The sequence below is a fragment of the Mytilus californianus genome, unplaced genomic scaffold, assembly GCF_021869535.1.
Source record: "Mytilus californianus isolate M0D057914Y unplaced genomic scaffold, xbMytCali1.0.p SCAF_4, whole genome shotgun sequence".
NCBI lineage: Eukaryota > Metazoa > Mollusca > Bivalvia > Mytilida > Mytilidae > Mytilus > Mytilus californianus.
In genome coordinates this window covers 14,931,991-14,956,773 of record NW_026262690.1, presented here as the reverse complement: position 1 = coordinate 14,956,773, position 24,783 = coordinate 14,931,991, and the positions used below count along the sequence as shown (strand labels likewise).

Here is a 24,783-nt window from a genome sequence, read left to right as displayed (position 1 = left end):
TACTTTTTTTTTATTTTATTATTTATACATTCTGTAAAGAAAAGGAAAAAGAAATGAACATTGCAAACAGAACAGTTTTCAACACTGAATAATTATTTATAAATCTCCTTTTCTTTCTTTTCAGATTTATTCTTTAAAACTGCTACATTGCTTGATATTTTAATGGTAGAGCCTGTCTAGTAGAACTGTTACATATGTTGTAACCATAAAAGATATCAAATAAAACATTTTTACCATACAAAAAAAAAGAAAGAAATACCGGCAAGTAGGATGCAAATGCCAAAATAGCAATATTGTAAAAACCAAGCAAATTGTATGCTGGGAAAGAACACCTTTTAATATTGTATTTTATCATACCTGTTATAACCCATGAGTAGTGTGAGCTCTTAAATCATAACTTCCTACAGAATCTGAGATATATATTACATTGATCTTTTACTATAAAGTAGACCATACCTGTTATATCCCATGAGAACAAAGAGAACACCTTTTAATATTGTGCTATTGTATCATACCTGTTATAATCTCTGACAACCAAGAGAACATGCTCTTTTAAATTTCTGAGATCTTCCCTTCTGTTGTAAGCCATACGTACATAGTGGGGAATATCAAAATTTAATCTCTCCCAGTAATGTACCTCCTGGAAAATCTTCTCAAGTCTCCTGAAATTAAATACTAAAAAATATAGAACTGATCCCTTTTTATAGAATAGATCATAAACTAGAGGAACAAGTAAGATAGCGATATCCAAACATTGACAGGTGTCTGTAATTGTGTCACAACTGATATCCAAAACCAGGGTTTTCTTCTGTCAAAAACGTTATTAAACCTTGGAGTGTCTCTTATCAGTCTTAAGTGATATCTAAAATAAGATCTCCTCTCGCTCCCAAAATTGATTCTCTACCTTGGAAGGTTTCTTATCTATCATACCTTTTATATCTAAAATTAAATCTCCAAAGTTTCAAAATTGAATCCCACCTTGGAAGGTTTTTATCTGTCAAAAAGGATATTTAAATAAGGTTTTTCTTTCTCTTACAACTGAAATCCAACTTTAAAATGTCTTTTATCTGTTAAATTTATATTTGAAATAACTTACCTATCAAAATTGATATCTAACATTGGAGGTCTCTCAGTACTTCTACACATCAGGGGAATATCAAGTAACTTCATTGGGTCCTAAAAATCATATTTTTCAAAAATATATATATCACATAGAATGTTACATGGCCATACAATATATGAAGCTCTGAACTTGGTTTAGTTGGTAAGTGTCAATACCATATATAAAGCTCTGAGCTTGGTCTAGATGATAAGTGGCAAAACCATATATAAAGCTCTGAACTTGGTCTAGATGATAAGTGGCAATATCATACATAAAGCTCTGAGCTTGGTCTTGATGATAAGTGGCCAAACCATATATAAAGCTCTGAGCTCGGTCTAGATAATAAGTGTCAATACCATATATAAAGCTCTGAGCTTGGGTTAGATGATAAGTGACCAAACCATATATAAAGCTCTGAGCTTGGTCTAGATGATAAGTGGCCAAACAATATATAAAGCTCTGAACTTGGTCTAGATGATAAGTGGCAATATCATACATAAAGCTCTGAGCTTGGTCTAGATAATAAGTAGCAATATCATACATAAAACTAGGAGCTGGGTCTAGATGATAAGTAGCCAATTCATATATAAAGCTCTGAACTTGGTCTAGATGATAAGTGGCAATATCATACATAAAGCTTTGAGCTTGGTCTAGATGATAAGTGGCCAAACCATATATAAAGCTCTGAGCTCGGTCTAGATAATAAGTGTCAATACCATATATAAAGCTCTGAACTTGGTCTTGATGATAAATGGCCAAACCATATATGAATTTTAACTTGGTCTAGATGACAAGTGGCCATACCATATACGAAGCTCTAAACTTAGCCCAGATAATAAGTGGCAATCGTACATAAAGCTCTGAACTTGGTCCAGATGACAAGAGGTTATACCATATATATAAAGCTATAAACTTGGTCCAGATGATAAGGTGCCATACCATATACCATATATTAAGCTCTGAACTTGACCCAGATGATCAAGTGACAATACTGAATATAAAGCTATATAATAAATGTTTCATTATGCACAAATCAGTGAAGCATATACACAATGTTTCATTATGCACTAAACAGCTTAGCAGCATATGGCCTAAGGACACAGTTATTGTCCTTTGGTTTTCGTTGTCTACAAATATAGTCCCTAGTGTGAACAGTGTATAACTTGCATTTTTTTTTGATACACTTTCCCAATTTATTTCTTGATGTTTTATGCATGAAATATTAAGTAAGGGGATGAAATTACATGTTAAAAAAATTTGGGTGCTGAATCTTTATGTTAAGTAGTGATTTGGTCCAGTTAAAAAAGATCAAAAATTAGAAAGTCTGAAGCTGTCAAACTGAATTTTAGCCCCCCTTAACACAGAATTGTCAATATTTTGAGTTAGAGCTGGTAGAAGTTTCTATAATTTTGATATTATTTGTATCAATAGTAGTACACTACACTGTAAAAATCTTTTTGAGATCGAGCAGTTGCGATTTTTTTAATTTGAATTTATTGTCTAAAAGAAATGCACTACGAAATAACTGTGTTCTCGGGCCATATATACAATGTTTCATTATGCAATAAACAGCTTAGCAGCATATATACAATGTTTCATTATGCATGAACCAGCTTAACAGCATATAAACAATTTTCATTGTGCATGAACCAGCTTAGTAGCATGTAATCTATGTTTCCATATGCATGAACCAGATAAACAGCATATAAACAATGTATCTGATACAATTTTCATACTTTATGTTTTTTATGACTTTATCACTGAATTGTTTTTTTCTAACCTTAAAAGAACTTCAAACAAAAAGTACTTACTCTAACAATACTTAAGGTCCATTCATGAAAGGTTTTCCTCATATACTCATCTAAAGCCTGATTCAACTGTATAAAGGCACCTCGAACCTCTTCTCCAGTCCCAGTAAATGGCAGGAAATGGGACTTTGATAGCAACTGTTAAAAAATTAAAGGATGATATTATGAACTAATTCTCAATAAATGTTGGCAGATTGAAGAATCGCTATGTTTAATTTTCTTAAATCAAAATGTGAAATCAAGAAAATATTATTCCCAAAGCAGCATATACATGTATTGATAAAGAAATATTGCTGTTCTACCAATAAGCTGCTGTACTTCTGAGCAGATTTCATACAGAAAAAAACAAAATAGTGTCCGAAGACAGGATTTGATGTATTGACAAAACAATGGCTGACCTATCAATATAAAAACTAGAAAACTGACAAGTCATTAAGGTCCTTTCTAGCACATTTTTGTGTAAAGTTTAGAGACTGATGCATACAGAGCAACTCATGTTTATGGGTTGTCAATTTTTCATATATTTTGACACCAGCAATTAATTCAGGATATGTACTCAATAAATATGATTTTGTTAAAATCCCAGCACTATGTATTTTGGTAGGCAAATTAGTAAATTGTGGACAACCAATAGTTTTTGACAAAGGATATCATTTTGAAATAGCAAATAATACCTACATATGGATTTTCCTTATCACAATTTTAACATCTAAAGGAAACAATTTGGAATGCATATTATAACTATATCTCAATTTTTGTTGAAATCCTACCATGAAAAGATGATTCTCAAGATTTGTGATATTTTTCACAAAAACTTTATACCTATATTTGACATCAAATATCAAAAGAAATAGCATATTATACCTATATATCAATTTTTGTTGAAATCCTACCATGAAAAGCTGTGTCTCAATATTTGTGATTTTTTAACAAAAAGTAAGTTCATACTATTTCTTTTGTGATGTTTTAACAATAACTAAAATTTTCACCACATCTTTCCCCTCTTTTATTTTTTTTTTTATATATATTTTTGACAACAGGAAACAATTTTGAAAAGCTAGCATATCATACCTATACATCATTTTTTGTTGAAATCATGGTACAAAAAGATGTTTCTCAAAATTTTAACAAAAACTTTAGTTTTTCATAGTTAATTTTACACCAAAATGATCATAAATTTCTTTTCATAACTTACATGCCAATTTTTTAACTACGTGTTTTACGAACACAACAAAATGTGAAAATTTTCAAACAAGAAAACCAACAGCCTGATTTAAGTGTGTCATATACACTTATCAATACAATCAGTTAACCTTACATTCATGTTTCTTTGGATTCTATTCTTAAGATGTCTGGCCCACAGAGCCAGTCCAGCATATTTAGGATGGTCAGACATTTGTAGTTCTGGTTTTGAAGATAGTTCCTGCTTGACAGAATTTAGTTCTGCATTAAACATTATAAATACATCCTTGGTCTTCTTATCAATCATCCTCTTAATGGCCTGAAAATACAAACATTAGTAAAATAGATCATCTTTTAATTTTACAACTCCTACTGTGTTGTCTATTACTTCATATACTAGAAATAGATATTCAGTTTATTTTTACTCCCCATTTTCTGTATTTTTAGCTGCTTAGTTAGTTACTTTTAAAGTAACCTGAATACATGGGTTTTTAATCTAACCAAAAGATATAAAATATGCCAAAAAGATGTATATTTCCTAGTAAAACTTCACGATTTCCAATTTGGAATATTTACATTAAAGTTAACATTGATGATAAATGGCTGAAAAGTTCAAATAATTCTACGAGGCATCCCACAAATGTTGTCTACGTGTCAAAAGCATATCATGCAACTTACCTCCCTTGACAAAAAATGTCAGAAATTATCCAACACTGTGCAATTTAGTTGTGACAACAGTTAAAATATTGGATATTTTCGATATTTTATGCAATAAAGGGAGGCAAGTTATGACAGACTCATTGACAGCAGAAATTGTAACTACTGTCACAGAGTCCATCATGACTTGCCTCCCTTTATAACAAATGACAGAAAATATCCAATGCTTTAACTGTTGTCACAGTATAAATTTCAAAAGTCCTTAATGACTTACTTCCCTTGATGACAATTACAGAAAATATCCACAACCTTAACTGTTGACAAAGTATAAAATACAAAAGTCAGTCATGACCTCCCTTGATGACAATTACAGAAAATATCCACAACCTTAACTGTTGACAAAGCATAAAATACAAAAGTCAGTCATGACCTCCCTTGATGACAATTACAGAAAATATCCACAACCTTAACTGGTGACAAAGTATAAAATACAAAAGTCAGTCATGACCTCCCTTGATGACAATTACAGAAAATATCCACAACCTTAACTGTTGACAAAATACAAAAGTCCTTCATAGCTTACTTCCTTCAATGACGAGTGACAGAAATTTCTGATCCCTTTACTGTTGTCACAGTATAAATTCAAAGGACCTTCATGACTTATATCCCTAAATGACCAGAAACAGAAAATATCATTCCTCTTTGCTGTTGGCAAAGTATAAGAATGCTAAGTCCTTCATGACTTAACTCCCTGGATGACAAATAACAGTAACTATCCAATACATTAACTGTTGACAAAGTATAAAAAGCAAAAGTCTTTTGTGATTTACCTCCCTTGATGACAAATCAGTGACTGTTGTCACAATGTAGAAAAATCCTTACTTACCTCCCTTGGTGACAGGTGACAGAAAATATCCAATAATTCCACACCTCCCTCAACTGTTTTCACAGTTTCAAATGCAGAGTCCATCATATTCTGCATCATTACCTCTAGATCCTTCATATTGTCTCGAAATCTAAAGTACATTAAAATGACTTCTATTAATTTTGTTTTTATAGATAGGAATACTTTACTGACAGTTACTTTTTACCTGCAGGTAAGTCATAACTTACATAATTCGTCATACTTAAATCTATGTGAACATTTCAACCGCAGTCTTTCAATGCAAAGGATGATTTTTCTATGGGTAAGTGACTGGCCTTAGAGGTCTCATAATTATGGCATTGTACAATTCACCATTCTTTTACTGATATTTTTTCAAAGCTTTAGAAAAGATTCTTTGTACCAACTGTTATAGTAAAAAAATATTAATGATAGTATAGAACATTTTTGAGCGAACATTTTGTTGGTAATTGATATAAGCTTGTAAAGTCCAACTTATTAATAATAACCTGTTAAAATCATCATGCCATGAAGTCACTTTAACATCCAATATCTTGTTTTTGACAAGTCCAAGGTTCCTCAGCATCCTATCAAATGTTTTCTCTATTTCAAGTAGTCCTTTAGCTACCTCTGGACCTTTCTGTCCACCAAACTGTGGCATCTCACTCTTGTTACCATCCTCCATTCTGGCAAAGTGTACCTGGGCATTACACACCTGTCAAAATTTCAATTCAGATACTGTAAATTCAGAAATTAATGCGAGGTTTTTATTAATGCAAATAATGCGACTGAATGAGTATCGCAATATAAAGAACTCGCATTTTTATATCTGATACAAATAACTGCATGCAGATTTTCCTGAAATCGCAATAATAAATCTCACATTTTAGTACATTCTAGAAAATTCGCAATAATAAATGCACGTAATAATTTCTGAATTTACAGTATATATTTTTGTCTATTGGAGGTGCTTAACATCCTACACAGAAACTTAATCTAATAAAAGACATATTTTTAATGCTAAATAGGATTATCATTCTAGTTTTATCAAAAGTTGATTACTAAGTGTATCAATTAAACTTAAACATTCAAAATAATGTACAGTCAATTTTTAGGGGACATTTTTATATTTTTTGGGAAAATTGTCCTAATGTCCTAAATGTTCAGAATTAAGCTTAGATATTGAATACTACATAGTATAATTAATGCCTTACTTTGGGGCTACCTTTATCTTAGAAATACTTTAGGATTTAAGAGATAAATCAAATTGATGGAAATAGAATAATTGTCCCATGCTGCGATTTACTGTAATCTTTAACAACATTTGTCCCCTTCAAATATGGAATTTGTTTCTGGAAATAAATTTAAAAGAGATAGACATAGAAAACATACTGTAAATTCAGAAATTATTGCGAGATTTTTATTAATGCGAATAATCTGTCTGGGTGAATATTGAAATATAAAGAATTAGCATTTTGACATCTAATACATATATCTGTATGCAGCTTTTCACCCAAAAAAAAGCAATAATTAATCTCGCATTTTTGTCCATTGTCCAAAAATTGCAATCAAAAAAGCACACAATAATTTCTGAATTTATAGTATTCTTTATAATGTCTTTAATAAAATACCAACCTCAGTCAAATCTTTACATCTCTGAACAAAGGCATCTACCTGAGCAAAAATGTTGCTCATATCAAGAACCCATGGCACAGGAGAAAGCTTGTGATGCATTTTGGAGGTCTGGAAATAAAAATAAAATATGTCACTTACATCTAAAAAAAACTAACACAAAAAAGTTTGTGATGCAGGTAAGAGGTCTGAAATAAAAATAAAATTTTTGTACCATTATTTGAAATCAGAAGTGTAACATTGTTTCACGTTTTACCTGTCATGGCCTTTTATTGCTGATTATACGGTATGGGTTTTTCTTATTGTTGAAGGCCATACGTGACATATAATTGCTTTTATCTTCAGCATTTGAACTCTGGTGGATAATTAACATTGTCTCATTGGCAATCCAAACACATCTCCTTATTTCTATATTCTTCAGTTAAATACTACATGTAGCCTCTGCTGATATGAAACTTACAAGTAAAAAGCAACAAAAATGGCTGAACCAGAAGCCAATCACTGTGGTGTACTTTCATTATAAAAATTGAAATCATATGCACATGCTCAAGTTATACCAAAAACAATATCTTAATTATGAGTGTTGTGAAGATTTAAAATTGTGCTTTGTATGATCGAAAATTTTGTTTATAGTACCAAATTAAACATTTGTGTTATGTTAAATTTCTGCAAACTGCAACATTCTTAAGACATATTTGTGTAATTGGTTACATTGACACATATGATTGACCTTGAATGCTTGCAACCTATTTTTAAAGGCATTGTTTTTGTATGCAACCTATATACAAAAAGAGGAAATATTTTTGTGGAAGATTCCCCTATTGAACTTAGTTAAGATATTGTCTACAACAAGTTCTCTTAATTTTTTGTTACAGCTTACTCGTTAATTTTTTCATTAATCTTCATTCAAGGGTATATCTAAAATTTATTGCAAGAATGAAATGGAATATTGAACAAGGTGGTTTTAATAGAGATCATGTATCCAAGATGATAGGAAAATGCACAAAGAAAATATGCCAACTCTTGGATATCAAACAACATTTAATCCAAGTTTTACACATCACTGATTGGGAACTTGCAAACGCTCACATAGAACTTTGGTACAGCGAATCACATCATATATTTAGAACAATTCAAATCAGGAGGATTTTATTCCAACCATTGTGTTTTCAATGAAAAATTCTGTGAATGCAGGAACAGAATATTTTCTACTTAAAATTGTTTATGGACAGAGAAAATCATTTCCCTTATGTTGTGTGACAAAATTCCCTGGGTCCTCCACCATGTAATATACCTGACTTAATTTGGGGACCCAAAAGTAAGGTATAAAAGAAATCAAAAACACAGAGCTGCAAAATACTACATCCTTTACTGTTGGTTGTTTTATTAAAAGAGGCTGATACAGGTATAAATCATAGCAATAACGGAATAGACAACTGTTCTGGAATATACATACTCAACATACTCAGATATACAACACAAGGCATTCAAACAAAAGTAATTAAAATGGCAAAATTTTAACATTTAAAGTCCTATAACAGGGAATCCTATTCTTAGAATTTTCAAAATCAAAAGGGAAATTACTTTCACCAATCATAACAACAATATAAAGCTTGAAATAAAATGATCCAAGTATGCTCAAGCTACCGTTAAAAGGCTTGTATAGTCCGCGGTTTTATTCTGCAAAATTGACCCTGACAGCAGGGGTGCAGACTATAGAGTACAATAAGCAAGAAATAAGAGAGAAAATTTCAATTTCGCGATGTGGTTTGTTTACGTTCCGCCATGTTTGTTATTGACATTGTAGAGGGCGCTCTTATCATTTTTCAAACCAATAATTTTACCCAATCCATATTAATAAGTTATTTTTATTTAATATCAAATTAATCCTGATAAATTTAAAAATTAAATGCTTCATTACAAAATTCTCGTTTCTTTTCAATGCATTGCTAAATATAAACTGGTATCTGCTTGAATGAAATCGTACAAAAAAAGTAAAAAAAGACAACCGTAAACCAGCTTACGATGTGTGAACTACAAAACGTAATCGGTTATTATTCGTTCCGTTTTGGTATTTCCTATTGACAAATATGTTTTGTATTAGCTTAAGACCCTTCAAACATTAATGTGAAAGATATATTAAACACTGTTTTACATAAGGAGGGAACTGTTTTACTTTCAAAGTCGTATTATAGTGATATCTATTATGTACGGATTTCGACTCTCACCGGGTTTTTTCATCTTTTACACATGCTTTTCAAACTTCCGGTTTAAACATACACACGTTTCTAAATTGTTTTTTTGAGTGATTTAGACTTATTTTAACCAGCGTGAAGTGTTTTAGAACCATTTTCAAGCAGTTTCAGCTTCTGTTTGGTGATGGAAAATAGGTTTTTCCAAGAAAATACCGCAAACGACCACACACGATTTAAAATTACCGGATTTTCATTAGACCTTTTCTAACAGTTACAAAAAATTTTTTTACCTAAAATTTCGTTGGGAGAAGGGGGTGCGGACTATGTACCAGTGCGAACTATACAAGCCCGATTACGGTAATGATTGATTTGTGAAAAATGGTCTAACATCTGATTTCTAAAGTCCCAAAACTTTGAAAGGAAGCTGCCTTTAACCAATTCCAACAAAATTTAATTAATCCAAACATCAATCAAGAATATGCTGTAGGTATCAGATATTTGGGGAATTTTGTTATGCAATGCATTCATACTATCCCAAATCATAGCCTGTCATCCAGTGTGGCTGATAGCCTATTTGTACTTTTGACTTTCTTTCCTGTTTTCACTGACCTTTTCATAAAGATCTTTCCATCCTTCACAGCTGTCAATACACTGTTGTAATGTCAGTAAACCAGACTGTACATAGCCATCAAACATCCTGTCTAAATCTAGAGCTGCTCTACATCTACTAATTATCTCATTACTGACCTAAAATATGTCAAATACATGTTTCTCAGTCCCAGACTGTAGATACCCATCAAATATCCTAGCTGCTCCACAACTTCAAATATAATCATTACTTATCTAAAATATGTAGAATAAAAAAAAAGTATCTTCTTTTAAAACACTTTTAAGATGACTGTCATCTTGAATATCACACCAGTATAATAAACACATGACTGGATACACTTTTGAGAAGTAAGTTTGATTTGATTATGATGAATATTGTTAAACTATATCCACATGCTATAGCTAGCTTTCATCTTTTTAAATATGTGCATGACATTTCAAACTTCCAATATTGAGTCTTTCCATATAATGACATCTTCTACCAAGGAACCTATTTAGTGATATTAATTATGATATTTTTCATCTTTTTTTATGTTACCTTTTTAAACAATGATGTGAGTCTCTCTCTTGAAGTATAGTAAGGGGCATTAACCCATATGATCCTGATGTAGTGGAGTATTTTAGGTAACAACTTAGGAATGTCTGCTGGTTTGGATTGAGATAACTCATAGCATGGATCTTTCAGCATCATTAAAAACTTCAAATTACTTTCTGCTTGCTTTGATCCTTCCTGAAATAGAAATAATATTCTTCCGATTGTTGTTGTAAATGATATATAAAAAACAGAATTAAAAAAAAAAACATTTCAATGTGCACGTCATAACAATTAAATCACAAAATGCAATGATACAAAAAAATTGCTTATAAAACACATTGTCCCTAAGTTATTACATGTATTCCATATCAAGTAAACCTGCAAACACAATATTTCATGTTTTACAGGCAATAAGAAATAAATCTGTATAAAGGGACTATAATGACACAACATGATAGAGATAATAGACAAATAGTAGAGACCCTGGTATACAAAAGGAGAATACCTATCACTAAAGCTTTGGACAGCACAAATTTCATTCTGAAATCAAAAGTTGAAATTTGGGTAAAAAAACCCAAATATTTGGAAACATAACTATAATCACCTTTTGTCACAAAGTTTTGTGTAAATTCTCTGTTGTAAGTTTAAAAGGGTTTTTATGATAGTTTTATCCCGATCTGCAAAACAAAATTTCCTCACTAATTCAATTATTGCTGAGCTTACCCTCTTGGAAGATTATTATTTATTTTTATAATTGTCCCATAGATTACAAAGTTTTAATGATTAGATCAATACATATCATTGTCATTTTGGTTAGTTTCTTTTGTTATTTATTCTAACATTGGACTCTGACATCTTTTAAACTGAGATTTACTGTGTGTATTGCTGTGTGTTTGTTTATTCTACATTGGCTAGAGATATAGGGGAGGGTTAAGATCTCACAAAACATGTTTAACCCCCGCCGCATTTTTGTGCCTGTTCCAAGTCAGGAACCTCTAGCCTTTGTTAGTCTTGCATGTTTTTTTAATTTTGGTTCATTTATATGTTTCAGAGTTTAGTGTGACATCCATTTTCTCTGAACTAGTATACATTTTTGTTTAGGGGCCAGCTAAAGCACACCTCTGGGTGCCGGATTTTCTCGCTGTGTTGAAGACACACTGGTGGCCTTGGACTGTTTTCTGCTCTTTGGTCGGGTTGTTGTCTCTTTGACACATTCCCCGTTTCCATTGTCAATTTCATATACTATCTGTGGTGGATATTATCTTGGTTCATTTAGAGACTATGAGAAATGACTGTATTTACCTTGATTTGTTTAGAGACTATAAGAAATGACAATATTTACCTTGATCTGTTCAGATACTTTGAGAAATGGCTCTATATATGATGATTTTGAAAATGTTAAAATTTCTGTAACCTTCTTAACACCAGACTTGTCCAGTTGTTTACTGATACCAGTTAAGTTGGTACATCTTCTGTTCCAGAATTCTATCTCATGCAGGGGACCAGTGTTCTCGACAATTTCATAGGCATTCTGGGTAGCAAGAACTTCCTTGATTTGTCTGATCCAGTGAATCATGGCAGCTGAAATGATAACATGTCACTGATTTGGTATGATCTAATCAATTACAATATGACCCCTTTTTGTGTGATTTAGAACTGTTAGAGAATTTTCAAGTTATATATGAATTACAAATGTGTCAAGTTTGGTGATTGGATAACAACACACAGATATCAGTATATATTCCAGAAACTTCCAGGGTACATATGTTTTTTACCCCAATTGGAACCTCAATAACGTCATCATAACTATGTGAAGTAGTGAAATAGTTGAGGATGTCAGAGGCTTACAAAGGGTAGATAATGATGAGTATCCGTCATTAATACGTTTTTAATTTAAAATCATGCAATTTACATATCAAATACTAAATTAATGACTATGAGTGTTGTTATAAAGTATTGCATACAGGTTAAAATTACTTTTACTGCATTTAACAAAATCTTTCATCTATGCTGAAAAATATCAGGTTGGGTTTTTCAATTTTTCTGGTGTAAAAAATATAATAAAGTCCCTAACAAACAGTACACATGAAAGCTCAAAATTCTTTTACAAAAATGTTGATATTGAAAAAAAAATTATTTGTCAAGATGAAAAGGGTGCATTTAAATGAATAACACAAATTATAAAGAAACATGTACTGAATATCTATACTGCATGGTGTATGTAAAACAAAAACCTGGTACTGGAAAATACATTAAGGCAGGGGTAATCCAAATATATATACAGTCGAACCTTGTTATGTCAAAGTTGAAGGGACTGGACCAATGTATTCGACTTATCAGAGGTACGACTCATCCGAGGTCGAGTGTGGTGTCATAAATTTTGAATGCACGAAATACAGTACGAGATTAGTGTAAACTAAATATTTTGAACAGCGTGCCTTTTTCTATATGACACTTTATAATTGTGTATTCAATCTTTATATTTTTAGGTCCCTCATAATAATTTAACACAAGTACAGATACAAAACAATCGCAAATAAAATCAATACACAAACATTAATATCTACAAAGGTCAATAACAATAAATTATGAAATCACTCGCGGAACGAAACAAGTTCTGAAATATCTGATGAGGGTCGTCCGCCTTGCATTCAATTATTATAAATTTATCAAAATTGTCTTTATCCTTTTATTTATTGTAATTAATGAATTTTTATTCTAACAATTCATTTAATCTTGGCTTGGGTCATTTAAATCTGTTTCGTTTTCATGACAGGTGAAATATGTTCAACACACTAGTAAGTTCGGCTTGGACAATCGACAAAGGTGTTAATTACCGGTCCCCATGAACATGTAATTTTAACTGTTATACAAACAAGCTAGTATGTTTACACAGCTGTAATCTCTTTTGGAAATGATTAGATAACATAAGAAATACATCCGATTTATATTTTTATCTTTAGTCTGCATCTTTCGAACTTCGAGACATTAGGGTCAATTTACATTAATTTTACATCCATGGGACTATAAAATTTAATCGACTTAACCGAGTATTCGAATCAACCAAATTCAACTCATAAGAGGTAAATATGCATTAATAAAACGGAATATTACCAGGACAGAGAAATTACTTCGACTCATCTGAGTTTTCGACACAACCGAGTTTGACACAACGAGGTTCGACTGTATATGTAATTTTAGCTTCAGACAGGGTATATAATGTGAAGTTCAGAACCTAGGGTTTTTATCCCCTTGTGACCTCGGCTCAGGAATTATTTCTGCTAAGCTGGTCGGAAATTTCACTTTATATAACGGATTACAAATGTGTTGAGTTTTGTGATTGGATAACAACACAGAGATGTCAGTATATATTCAGGAAACTGCCGGGGGTATATGCAACGTTTTTTACCTCAATTGGAACCTCAACAACGTCAGCATAACAATCGTTACTATGTGATGTAGTCTTACGCTATAGAGAACACTTACAGTGCTATGGAGGCTCACAGAGGGAAAATAATGACGTGTATCTGTCAATTATACTTTATTAATTTAAAATCACGCAATTTACACATCAAATACTTAATTAATGTCTTAAAGTGTTATTACAAATTATTGCATACACAATAGAATTATTTTCACACCAAATTACAAAATCCTTATGTATATGGAAAATACATAGGCCTATATTACTGCATGGTGAATGTTTAACAAATATTTGGTACTGGAAAAAACATTAAGGCAGGGGTAATCCGTAATATGTGTGTAATTTAGGTTTCAGACAGGGTATATAATGTGACATTCCTGGCTTAGGGTCTATATCCTCTTTGCCTTCGGCTCAGGGAATATAAACTCTTAAGCCGGAAATGTCACATTATATACCCTGTCGGAGACCTGAATAAAATATAATACTCTTATAGATCTTCTTTTTAAATTGCCTTATAACCTCTGTATATATCCCGTCTTAATTCCCTACCTTGGTACATGCAGGATAGTTTTATCTGTTATATTCTTATAAATACCTTCCAACCTCTGTTTATATTCTATCTTTAATGTTTATTAATTCCCTCCTTTAGTACATATAGAACCTTTTCATTTTGTTCTTGTCTTGTAAATACCTTCCAACCTCTGTATATATTCTGTCTTTAATGTTTATTAATTCCCTCCTTTAGTACATATAGAACCTTTTCAATTTGTTCTAGTCTTATAAATACCTTCCAACCTCTGTATATATTCTGTCTTTCTAGCTGCCTCCTCTGAAGATGTTTTAAGGCCCTCCATTGGTACATACAGGACAGTTTTATCAGCCAATCTCCATCTCGTGTCTGTTAACTTGGCTAGGAATCTATGTAAGTGTGAGGCAAACTCATTCTGTATACCTTTACATGGTTAAAGAATATATACAAAATATCAATTGTTATAAGGATGTCAATTCCTGACAACTTATTAGGGCATACATATGTTTCCAGAAAATTATAGCGGCTTTCATATGTTTCCTGAAAACTTAAAGGGCTTACATATGCTTCCTGAGATTTATTGGGGCTTACATATTATGTTTCATGAAACTTGTATGGGCTTATACATTGTAAATGTCTCCTGAAAACTAATAGGTGCTTTCATATTTTTCCTGAAAACTTATTGGGGCTTACATATAATTCCTAAAAGCTTAAAGGAGCTTAATTATATATGTTTCCTGAAAACTTATCCAGGGTTTACATAAGTTGCCTGACAACTATTCCTAAGTTATATATATAATCTATTTCAAAGGATACTATCTGGCCATGAAGTATTCTCAAAGAAAGCTGGTGCAAAGAATCCATCCATCAGTCTTAACAAACTCTGTATATGTTGTCCTTGAAGTGACCCATACCGAAAAATCTTGTGGAAATTTTCTGCCGTTAACTTTGTTACAAATTGACATTTAATGAAGTATGTCATTTGTTCTATTGGATATCCTGGGATGGTAAATTCTATAACAAATCCTCTGTACTGGTCCATATAAGCTATCATCAGCTGTAATCCTGGGTCTTCTATAAATTTCTCCATAGCATAATTATGGGATTCTTCCCACATAGATGGTTTTAAGTTTGTAACCATAATTCTCTCCTTCAACATTTGTACCTATATAAATAAACAATTACATAAATGGCTTTAAGTTTGTAACCATAATTCTCTCCTTCAACATTTGTACCTATATAAATAAATAATTACATAGATGGCTTTAAGTTTGTAACCATAATTCTCTCCTTTAACATTTGTAACTATATAAATAAACAATTACATAGATAACAAAAATCATTGCTTTAAAGAAATAGTTCCCCTGTTTATATAGCAAACTGTGGAGTAAAGACATTTGACGATACTTCAAATTTCTTATTAGGCTATTGTAGTTAGAAGAATATGTGGTGGCCTTTTTTTGGCTAACTTTAGTTGTTGGATTGTTGATTTGTTGATGTTTCCACAATTCTATTTTTGTTCTTATCTAAAATGCCAATGCTGCTTCATGTTATAATGACAACTGTACCAACTTGTTTTTAATCAAGTTTTGATCAATGTTATTCTCCTTTTATATCTTTGAATATATTTTAAATTGTGTTATTCATTCTATTTATATCTTTGAATATATTTTAAATTGTACATAACATTATCTTACCACGGATGGCTTCTGGGGTGTTTGCACCTTTTTTGCCACAATGGGTGGCTGTATCTCTGGAACTCCTCCATCTGCCCCCTCAGGAGTGGTTATCTCCTCTGTAACAAAATTATAAAAATGTTAGTACTGAAAAAACATGTGGTACCATTAATGGCTTCACCACTGTAACTGGGAGGACAATAAGTGTCTGCTATAATTTCTTCTTACTGTGGTATATATACCTGAGATTACTACAGCACTGTTATATTAATCTCAGGGTGTATTCAAAGGTTTAGATTACCTTATGTCAATTATGACTTCTTCGAAGACTAAGATCACCTTTATCTTTTAAACTAGAAATACAGCTGTGCATTTAGCAATATCTTAAGGTTGAGCTAATCAGGTGAGTTTGTGTGTCGTATATAAAAATAAGGAGAAGTGGTATGGATACCAATGAGACAATAACATAATCCACAAAAGTTTAAATAAAGTGGATTAAGCAATTATAGGCAACCATACAACCTTCAACAATGACAAAAAAAAACATATTGTATAGTGAGCTATAACAGCCCGACATGAAAAATGTGAAACAATTCAATTGAAACGGCCTAATAGACGTATTTACACTTGTATGCAGATTTCTCCACCAATTACTTAAAAATCACACAAGTTCCTGTAAAATTTTACATCATAATTTAAAATATTTGACATCATAATTAAAATGTGATAGTTGACGTAAGAAGGTTATTTGGAGACAGAATTAAGGTAATTCGGAGACAAAATTCAACTAAATACCAAAAGTGTAAATACGTTTATTTATTACAAAACATGTATGTTTTATTGCATTGTATTAATCAATGTTTAAGATGAGGTTAACTTTCTCATAACTTTTCTAATAGTAGTAAGACCATCACAGCCAGATTGGGGAAAAAGTATTCCAAATAATTATGACGTCTTTAAAGACTATTTTAATTTTTTGCTGTGATGTCTTTCATGATAACATAATTATTCTAACTACGGAATGATCTGGTTCTAGGCCAACTACTACACTTGCAAAACATTCAACACAAGCAGACTCCAGTTTAGCTGAGAACTGGGTATGCTGAAGCTCACAATGACATTAATCTGTGCCAAGAAAGTATGCTTTAATGTCCTTCTTTACACCATGTTTTATTGTGGTGCTCCTGCAAAAGGGGGATTATAGAGAGCATACATATACATATATACTAGGGCGTGTTTTATTGGTCTCTTCTGTACATCTCCAGAATGTCTTCTGGTGAAGAGTCCAAAAAAATGAATCTGGACCTCTTCTGAAGATATTCTGTAGATGTACAGAAGAGACCAATAAAACAAATTCAATTTGCCGGCGAATATAGTAGAATTATTTTATGTTGGATAACATAAACGAAGTTCACGATGATTTATTAGAAAATTTAGTTACGTCAGTTCATTTGGTAGACATGACTTTAATAGTGTTCTCCGTATTGGCATTGATGTAATTATATGATAAGTCAAAAAAGACAAAGAAAATTTTGAAAAAATCGCTGTGTATGTGAAATTTTTTCTTTATGCTTTTCTCATTTAATATTAACAAACAAATCCGGCTTAAAGCTCAGACCATTAAATTTTTTTTGGAATAATCCTTAACTATACAAGAATTTGTCAATGTTTGTCTGGTTTATGATCGAAAAGGACATCTTGTGCTTTACGTTTATCCTCTTAATGTCAGTTGTTTTTGAGTAAATCCAATTGCAACTGATTTTTACAGTTTGTTCTTATGTTGTACAGTTACATCACTATCCCAGTTTAGGGGAGTGTTGAGTGCTCACAAACATGTTTAACCCTGACACATTCTCCAAAGTCAGGAGCCTATAGTTCAGTGGTTGTTGTTGGTTCATATCTGTCAACTCATATTTTTTTTTTTTTTTTAAAGGGTTTTGATATATATAGTCAGGCCGTTATTTTTTTTCGTTTTAATTGTTTCATATTTTTCATGTCGGGGCCTTTTATAGCTGACTATACGGTATGGGTTTTAGTCATTGTTGAAGGACGTACGGTTGGTTACAATTGCTGACACTTCTTTTAAACTCCGCTTGATAGTTGCTTAATTGGCAATCATGCTGCATCTCCCTACTAGTTTTGATATTCTATAACTGACTTTTAAATTCGTGTTTTTTTCTGAACATGTATGAAATATTAGTCACTGGACATTAAAAATAAGTAACCAACAATCAATCAATTTAAACTTGTGTTTAATAAGGGGAAAACCATTTGATTTGTTGGGGAGGGGGACAGGAGGATTTTGAATATGAATATGGTGGCCTGTTAAGAGCTGGAAAAAATAGGCATGCTTAGCGACAGATTAAAAATTTTAAATGAATGCAAAAATCTGCAAAAAATCCTCCTGCCCCATTCCCCCTCCAAGAATAATAAAGAGTTGTTCCCTTACTGTTATTGTCCATGTAGTTTTTATATTTATCCAGCTTATTGTCCCTATAGGAATGTCCTACTAAGGTTGCCATACCATAAAAACGTTTATCACACAACTCACATTCTATTATATCTGCATTTATAGATTTATTAATGTCATTTAAGGGGGGGGTAGGACCTTTATCGGGACTCCGGGATAGTGTGTTTTTAAGCTCGGGATTTCAGGATTGATCCTTTCGGGATCCGGGAATTCTTTTTTCGAATTTCGGGATGTCTGAATAAGGATTTAAATTTTTTAAATTCGGGACCTCGGGATTCCATGTTTTTTAAGCCCAGGATTTCGGAATCGAAAGCTGCAGAACCGTAACTCTTATATTTTTTTTTATATGTTATCGAATATCCTAAGACCTGTAGTGTATTAGAGATATGGTCCAGATTTTATGACGTCTGCTGAGAGATTAGCTCTCCCAGAAGTCATAATTAACTAACCAAGTGTATATATATAGTGTCTACATCATATCGTCGATACATTTTATAAAGATGACAGCGTTTTTTTACGCTTTCGCCAGCTCCAACATAATTTTGGACCGTGAACGTTTCGGAACGGGTTTTCCGGATGTTTTATTCTATTTGGACTAACCCATAAACGATCATATAATTCTCTGCTCTACGATGGATATATAAATATGTGTGGGTCCTCGCGAGTGGGAGAGTCGAACACGAAGAGGGTCTAACTTATTTGGGTTAACTTTGGCACAACGAAAATCGAAAGCTCATTTAGGACCTCCCAAAAATGACATAAAAATCGTCGTAATCATGAATTGTTACTATTCGTTACAGGCGCGGATCCAGTAATTGCAAACCCCCTTAACACCATGAAACGTTCACATAATTTTAAAAAGTGGAAAAAGGGGGGGTCAACAATACACCCTCCCCCCGGATCCGGTTGATGTGTTATCACCAGCTATACTTCGTTATCACAGATTACATTTGTGATAACGAATTTTTGAAATTAATCATTACATATGATTACGGAAGCCCATTTAAGACCTCCAAAAAATATAACTTGAATTCGATATCACGAATTGTTATCACAGATTTAATTCGTTATCATGAATTTCCGATGAAATAATTAATCCAATTTTTTGTGTAATTCGAGATAACGGATTACAAGCGTGATTCCGAATCCAAATATATATATTTTTTAGAGGTCCTAAATGGACTTTCAGGAAAAAAGTTATACAAAATTTCACCACGGATTTAATCCGGCGAAAATCTTTGATACCGAATAAAATCCGCGATCACGAATTTGATAAATCTGTGATAACTAATTCAAGCCCATTCAACAGATTCGATATCACTAATTAAATCGTAATAACGAAATCCCTTGTTACGAAATATAATATTTGCGATAACGATTTTAATCCGAGAGCACGATTTTTTTTAATTTCGCGATAACGAATTTAATCGCAATCTATGATAACGAATTTAATCCATGATCTCGGGCAACAAAAATACGATATAACTTTTTCCTCAGATTCGTTAACAGGAATTAATTCATTGATATATAACCGACCAAATACACAAAAGGTGAAAACGATGTTAAACCGTGATCACGATTTTTTCAAAATCGTTATTTCGAATTAAATCATATTTTCGGGAGGTCCTAAATGTGCTTTCGTAGATTACCACTCGTAAAACGTAATTGAAAAAAGAAAATTCTCGGTAAAGATATAGTTGTTACCATAACAGGAAATGATATTCATACAAGATAAACATGCAATTATTGCGATGTCGAGTAGACCAAATATATTTCTCTTTCATTCATGCATATTGTGCAAGCCTCTACTACAATACGATGAATATGACCTTTTGATTGTTCCGAAACTGACCTTCCTGGCTGAGTGATATAAGTTAGCTTTGTTGTGTAGTACTAATAAATTATACAAAAATTTGACCAGTTATTCATTTTTTCTAATTTGTACAAATCATTTGAAATCTGTGGAAACATTTTATGGTTTCAGGATTTTAATATTAAATTAAGCTACTACTAAAACAGATGACTGACATTCTGTATAGTTTGTTAAAGCCAATAGTTCATCAGAAATCTGTGTAAACTAATAAAAAAAAACTATGTTGAAAAATTAGAACCGTAACTTGGGATAAAAAAAAAGGGGGCGGGGAGAGCGCGACATTAGAACTAAAAAATCAGAATTGTATTTGAAGCATGCCAATGGTTCCTTTTATTTGAGGATCCACACAAATTATGGACACTCGCCTACTGTGTCTTATATTCATTTGAAAGTGTAGAATGTTTAAACTTTTAGAGTATAAGAGCATGCTCGTACATTCAGATCTTTCAATGTTAGGAATGTTGTTAGAGGTGATACATTCATTCATCAAAACCTTTGTTTACCTGGAGTATCCGGCTCATTCACAACACCTTTGGACGACTTGGTTTTAGGTGATGTAGTTCTCTTCTTTGTTTTTGGTGAACTTCTTTTTGAACTAGAAAGTCCAGCTTTAGAACTTCTCCTTGACCCTGATCTAGACGAAGCCTTACTCGTAACTCCTTTTTCTTTTGTTTCCGTACTTTCTTCTTCCATACCTTATCCGCTCCTTAATCTGGTTATATTCTGTGAATGAAAGAGATAGGACCAGTTTCTCCTTAATATATTCACATGAGACCAATCTTCAAACAGTCTTTTGATTTTTACTAAAATTAACATTTAAACAGTCTTATGTGTGTTTACTTTGATTCTAACAACATATTGACTTATTTCTAAACAAATTACTATAAAGCTCTAAAGCTCAATGCTCAAAACTGCATTTTGATAATTTTAGGCGAATTTAATGTATTTATTCAGGTAATGTATATAATGGACTTTCTTAGTCGAAACAAACATTCTATCTCAAGTGTTGACTTTCAGATATGAAAATCAATTCATTTGGGTTAAGGAAGTCCTTCGATGCAAATTTTTACACAAAAAAAAACATGTGGAAATGGCAAAATTATCTTTAACAGCAATATTTAGCATTTGATTACATCTATATTACTATGGAAATATGTAAAATTATTGGCCAACTCCTTAACGTTTTAATACCAGTTCTCTGTAAGGACCTTACTATTTGAATATGAGGTTGGAAATGCATGTTCTTCGAATTAAGCCATACTTTGTCAAATTATTCATCTCATCATAAAACATTACGGGAAGATTTTTTTTAAACATTGTGTGTTACCATAGTTACGGCAAACTTTCAATTTTCAAATTGGCTCTTTGTTTAAGTGAACAAGACCATTTTGCAGGATCAAATAAAACCAAACCACTTTATATATATATATATATATATATATATTAAAGGAAATGTATTCCCATTCATGCATTTTATTGTAGTTCAGTTTGGGGAAATTTATTACAAAAAGATTCAGATAGAATCATAAAACTTCAAAAAAGAGTAGCAAGAATTATACTTGAATGCGATATTTCTGTTCCATCTAATTTTATGTTTTCATTTTTAAAATGGCTATCTTTTACAAAAAGAATAAAATACCAACAATCAATTCTAATGTATAAAATTGTAAATGGACTAACACCTGATTACTTAACAATGCTAAATATTAATGATGTGCAACACCACAACTTACGATCTGTCTCTAATAATGATCTATTTGTTCCAAGACCAAACACAATTTTTTATAAAAAATCTTTTCATTATTCTGCAACAAAGGTATGGAATAATTTACCACTCAAAATAAAAAATTGTCGAAATGTGGAATTATTTAAGAAACATTGTTATAATCATTTTCTTGAAAATTCTATGCAAGTCGAATAATTTGTTTTCTTTCTTTTATTGTAAGAATAAGAAAATTTAATCAAAACTTTAGCAATTATTGCCATTTATTGCCATTTGTATGTTTGAATGATTGAATTGTGTATATACTAGTAATATATATTGTATTTTAATGTATGAATCGAATGTATGAATGTTAACTGTATACATGTATTTTGTTTGAGGGCCTCAATGAAAATTAGACTACTTCTAATTGAGTTACCCTCTTAAAATAAAGATTTATTATTATTATTATTATTATTGCTAAAATTTTTGCTACATCTCATGTATTCCACATTTTCAAGAAAAAATCGCACGAACATATGCCTATTTCAGAAAATCTACATTTTGAGAATTTGAATTTTTAGCATAATTTAAGCTAACTTTTCTTAAAGTTGTTAAAACAAATAAGAACTTATATTTTGTTCACCAAGTCGGTTATATCATGAAAAAGTATACTATATATCTAAACTCCCCAATTCCAGTAGATTTTAAAAACATTGTGATTTTGACCATGTGAGTGAAACAAATACAGGGGAATTTGTCCCGGTCTCTTTTTTAATAGGAAACCAAACAACGTTATATATGTGGTATATGTCAATTAGCATACAGCTCAACTACAATAGTCAACTTCATAAAAAGATGTTTACATCCGACCTGCCGTGTCTATGAAACCCAACAGACAACGTCGAGTCATTATAACGTCATCTTAGTGTCATACGATTCCTGACATTTAATAGCTAAAGCTTTAAAAAGAATATTGAGAAGGATTAGTGGCTAAAACATGTCTCAGGCTGATTCGTGGACAACAACGATAAGTGAACAAAAATTTCTTGAACAGTTGATGGTATCGCGAATCACAACAAAAGTTAAAATGCAATGCCTGTTAACATCAGACGGGAACTAGGACTGGCAATATTTATTTTAGTGCCTGACGACCGAAGTTTTGTATAAAAAACTACTCTTTTACTCTTCTTTGACATACGTTGCAACTGATTTGATTAACACTACATCTGTATATCTATTTTAACGAAAGTTTAACCATTTGGAGAATTTAATTTTTGTATAAAATAGCAATATTTTACCTTAGATTATCCAGTGTTGTCGTGACTTGAATGTGTATGTGAAAACAAAAATCATTTGATTTTTGTTTCCTTTGTTTAAACGAATCACTGACTCTTATTCAAGAGTGTACTGCATGAAATCAAGTTTAAATTCTTTTTGTTAATTTTATTAACTGCTAAATAACGGTAGAAAATGTCACGTGGTCATGTGCAATTGTTTTTTTTTTTATTTGATGGTGATTGAACATCGAGAGAATTTATTTGATTCAAATTCAACGATAAACTGTACTTTTCTTACAAAAAAATCTAGCTAATATAATTGATTGTAATCTATACTCTGTCAACTACTTGCGAACACTTAACTAAGTTAATAGTAAACATACAGAATAAGAGTATTCTTAACCAATCGCACGTCATGAACAATTAGATATAACTTTCTATGTAAAAATACAGATTTCATATTGGGTGCACACAATGAATTATGACCACCCGGACTTTTCCAGTCCGGCAGTAAACTAGTGACGAGAAGGCGCCAGTTTGACTGATCATGGAAGTATTATATAATATAATACTTCCATGGACTGATCAAGATGTATAAATTAGCATTCACATTCGATATGAATTGGAACCGTCTAGCCTCGGTGTCTCTCGACTGACTAGGAAATGCGCCACGATTTCTATACGTTAAAGAACCCTTACAACATTTCATTAAACTGTTCGCAAGCGGCATTTTGGAAGTCGGAATGTCTACCCCTTAGTTATATTTTATATCGTTATCTTTAGAGTTAATTAAGTGCTATTCTTGTACTATACAATACAATACAATATACAATACAATATACAATACAATATACAATACAATATACAATACAATATACAATACAATATACAATACAATATACAATACAATATACAATATACAATACAATATACAATACTAGTACAATATACTAGTAACAATACAATATACAATACAATAATACAATAATACTGGTTTTTACTGCATGTTCATTTAAGTGCGTTTTGTTAGTTTTTTGATCGAGATTAAAAGGGGGTATGAATTAAGATCCAAACAAAAACTAATCTAGTCCCATCACATATTCATGTGCCTGTGTGAAGTCAGGAACCTCGCCAGTAGTTGTCGTATGTCAATTCTTAAGCCGGCTCTGCGTAATAGGATGTTGATTGCAGACCTTTGATCGTTTCTGTTTAATTTATTCACAACT

General features: G+C 31.8%; 1 protein-coding gene across 2 annotated transcripts in view; it reads right to left on the bottom strand.

Annotated features, from left to right (window-relative positions):
• Positions 1 to 23,702, bottom strand: part of LOC127737542 (dynein axonemal heavy chain 2-like) — a 118,743-nt gene extending 95,041 nt beyond the window's left edge. Inside the window, exons 1-15 of one of the 2 annotated variants that reach the window (XM_052248369.1) lie at positions 23,579 to 23,702; positions 21,079 to 21,298; positions 16,254 to 16,351; positions 15,373 to 15,721; positions 14,815 to 14,979; positions 11,946 to 12,184; positions 10,607 to 10,798; positions 10,069 to 10,206; positions 7,268 to 7,375; positions 6,142 to 6,347; positions 5,636 to 5,765; positions 4,229 to 4,411; positions 2,914 to 3,048; positions 1,097 to 1,176; positions 516 to 662 (exon numbers count right to left, since the gene is read on the bottom strand). In XM_052248369.1, the coding sequence (XP_052104329.1) occupies positions 516 to 662; positions 1,097 to 1,176; positions 2,914 to 3,048; positions 4,229 to 4,411; positions 5,636 to 5,765; positions 6,142 to 6,347; positions 7,268 to 7,375; positions 10,069 to 10,206; positions 10,607 to 10,798; positions 11,946 to 12,184; positions 14,815 to 14,979; positions 15,373 to 15,721; positions 16,254 to 16,351; positions 21,079 to 21,268 (2,360 nt within the window). In that variant the 5' untranslated portion in view covers positions 21,269 to 21,298; positions 23,579 to 23,702. Of the gene's footprint in view, positions 1 to 515; positions 663 to 1,096; positions 1,177 to 2,913; positions 3,049 to 4,228; positions 4,412 to 5,635; positions 5,766 to 6,141; positions 6,348 to 7,267; positions 7,376 to 10,068; positions 10,207 to 10,606; positions 10,799 to 11,945; positions 12,185 to 14,718; positions 14,741 to 14,814; positions 14,980 to 15,372; positions 15,722 to 16,253; positions 16,352 to 21,078; positions 21,299 to 23,578 lie in introns of those variants that run through there. The other variant, XM_052248370.1, reaches the window with a different exon arrangement.
• Between the last annotated feature and the right edge of the window lie 1,081 nt (positions 23,703 to 24,783).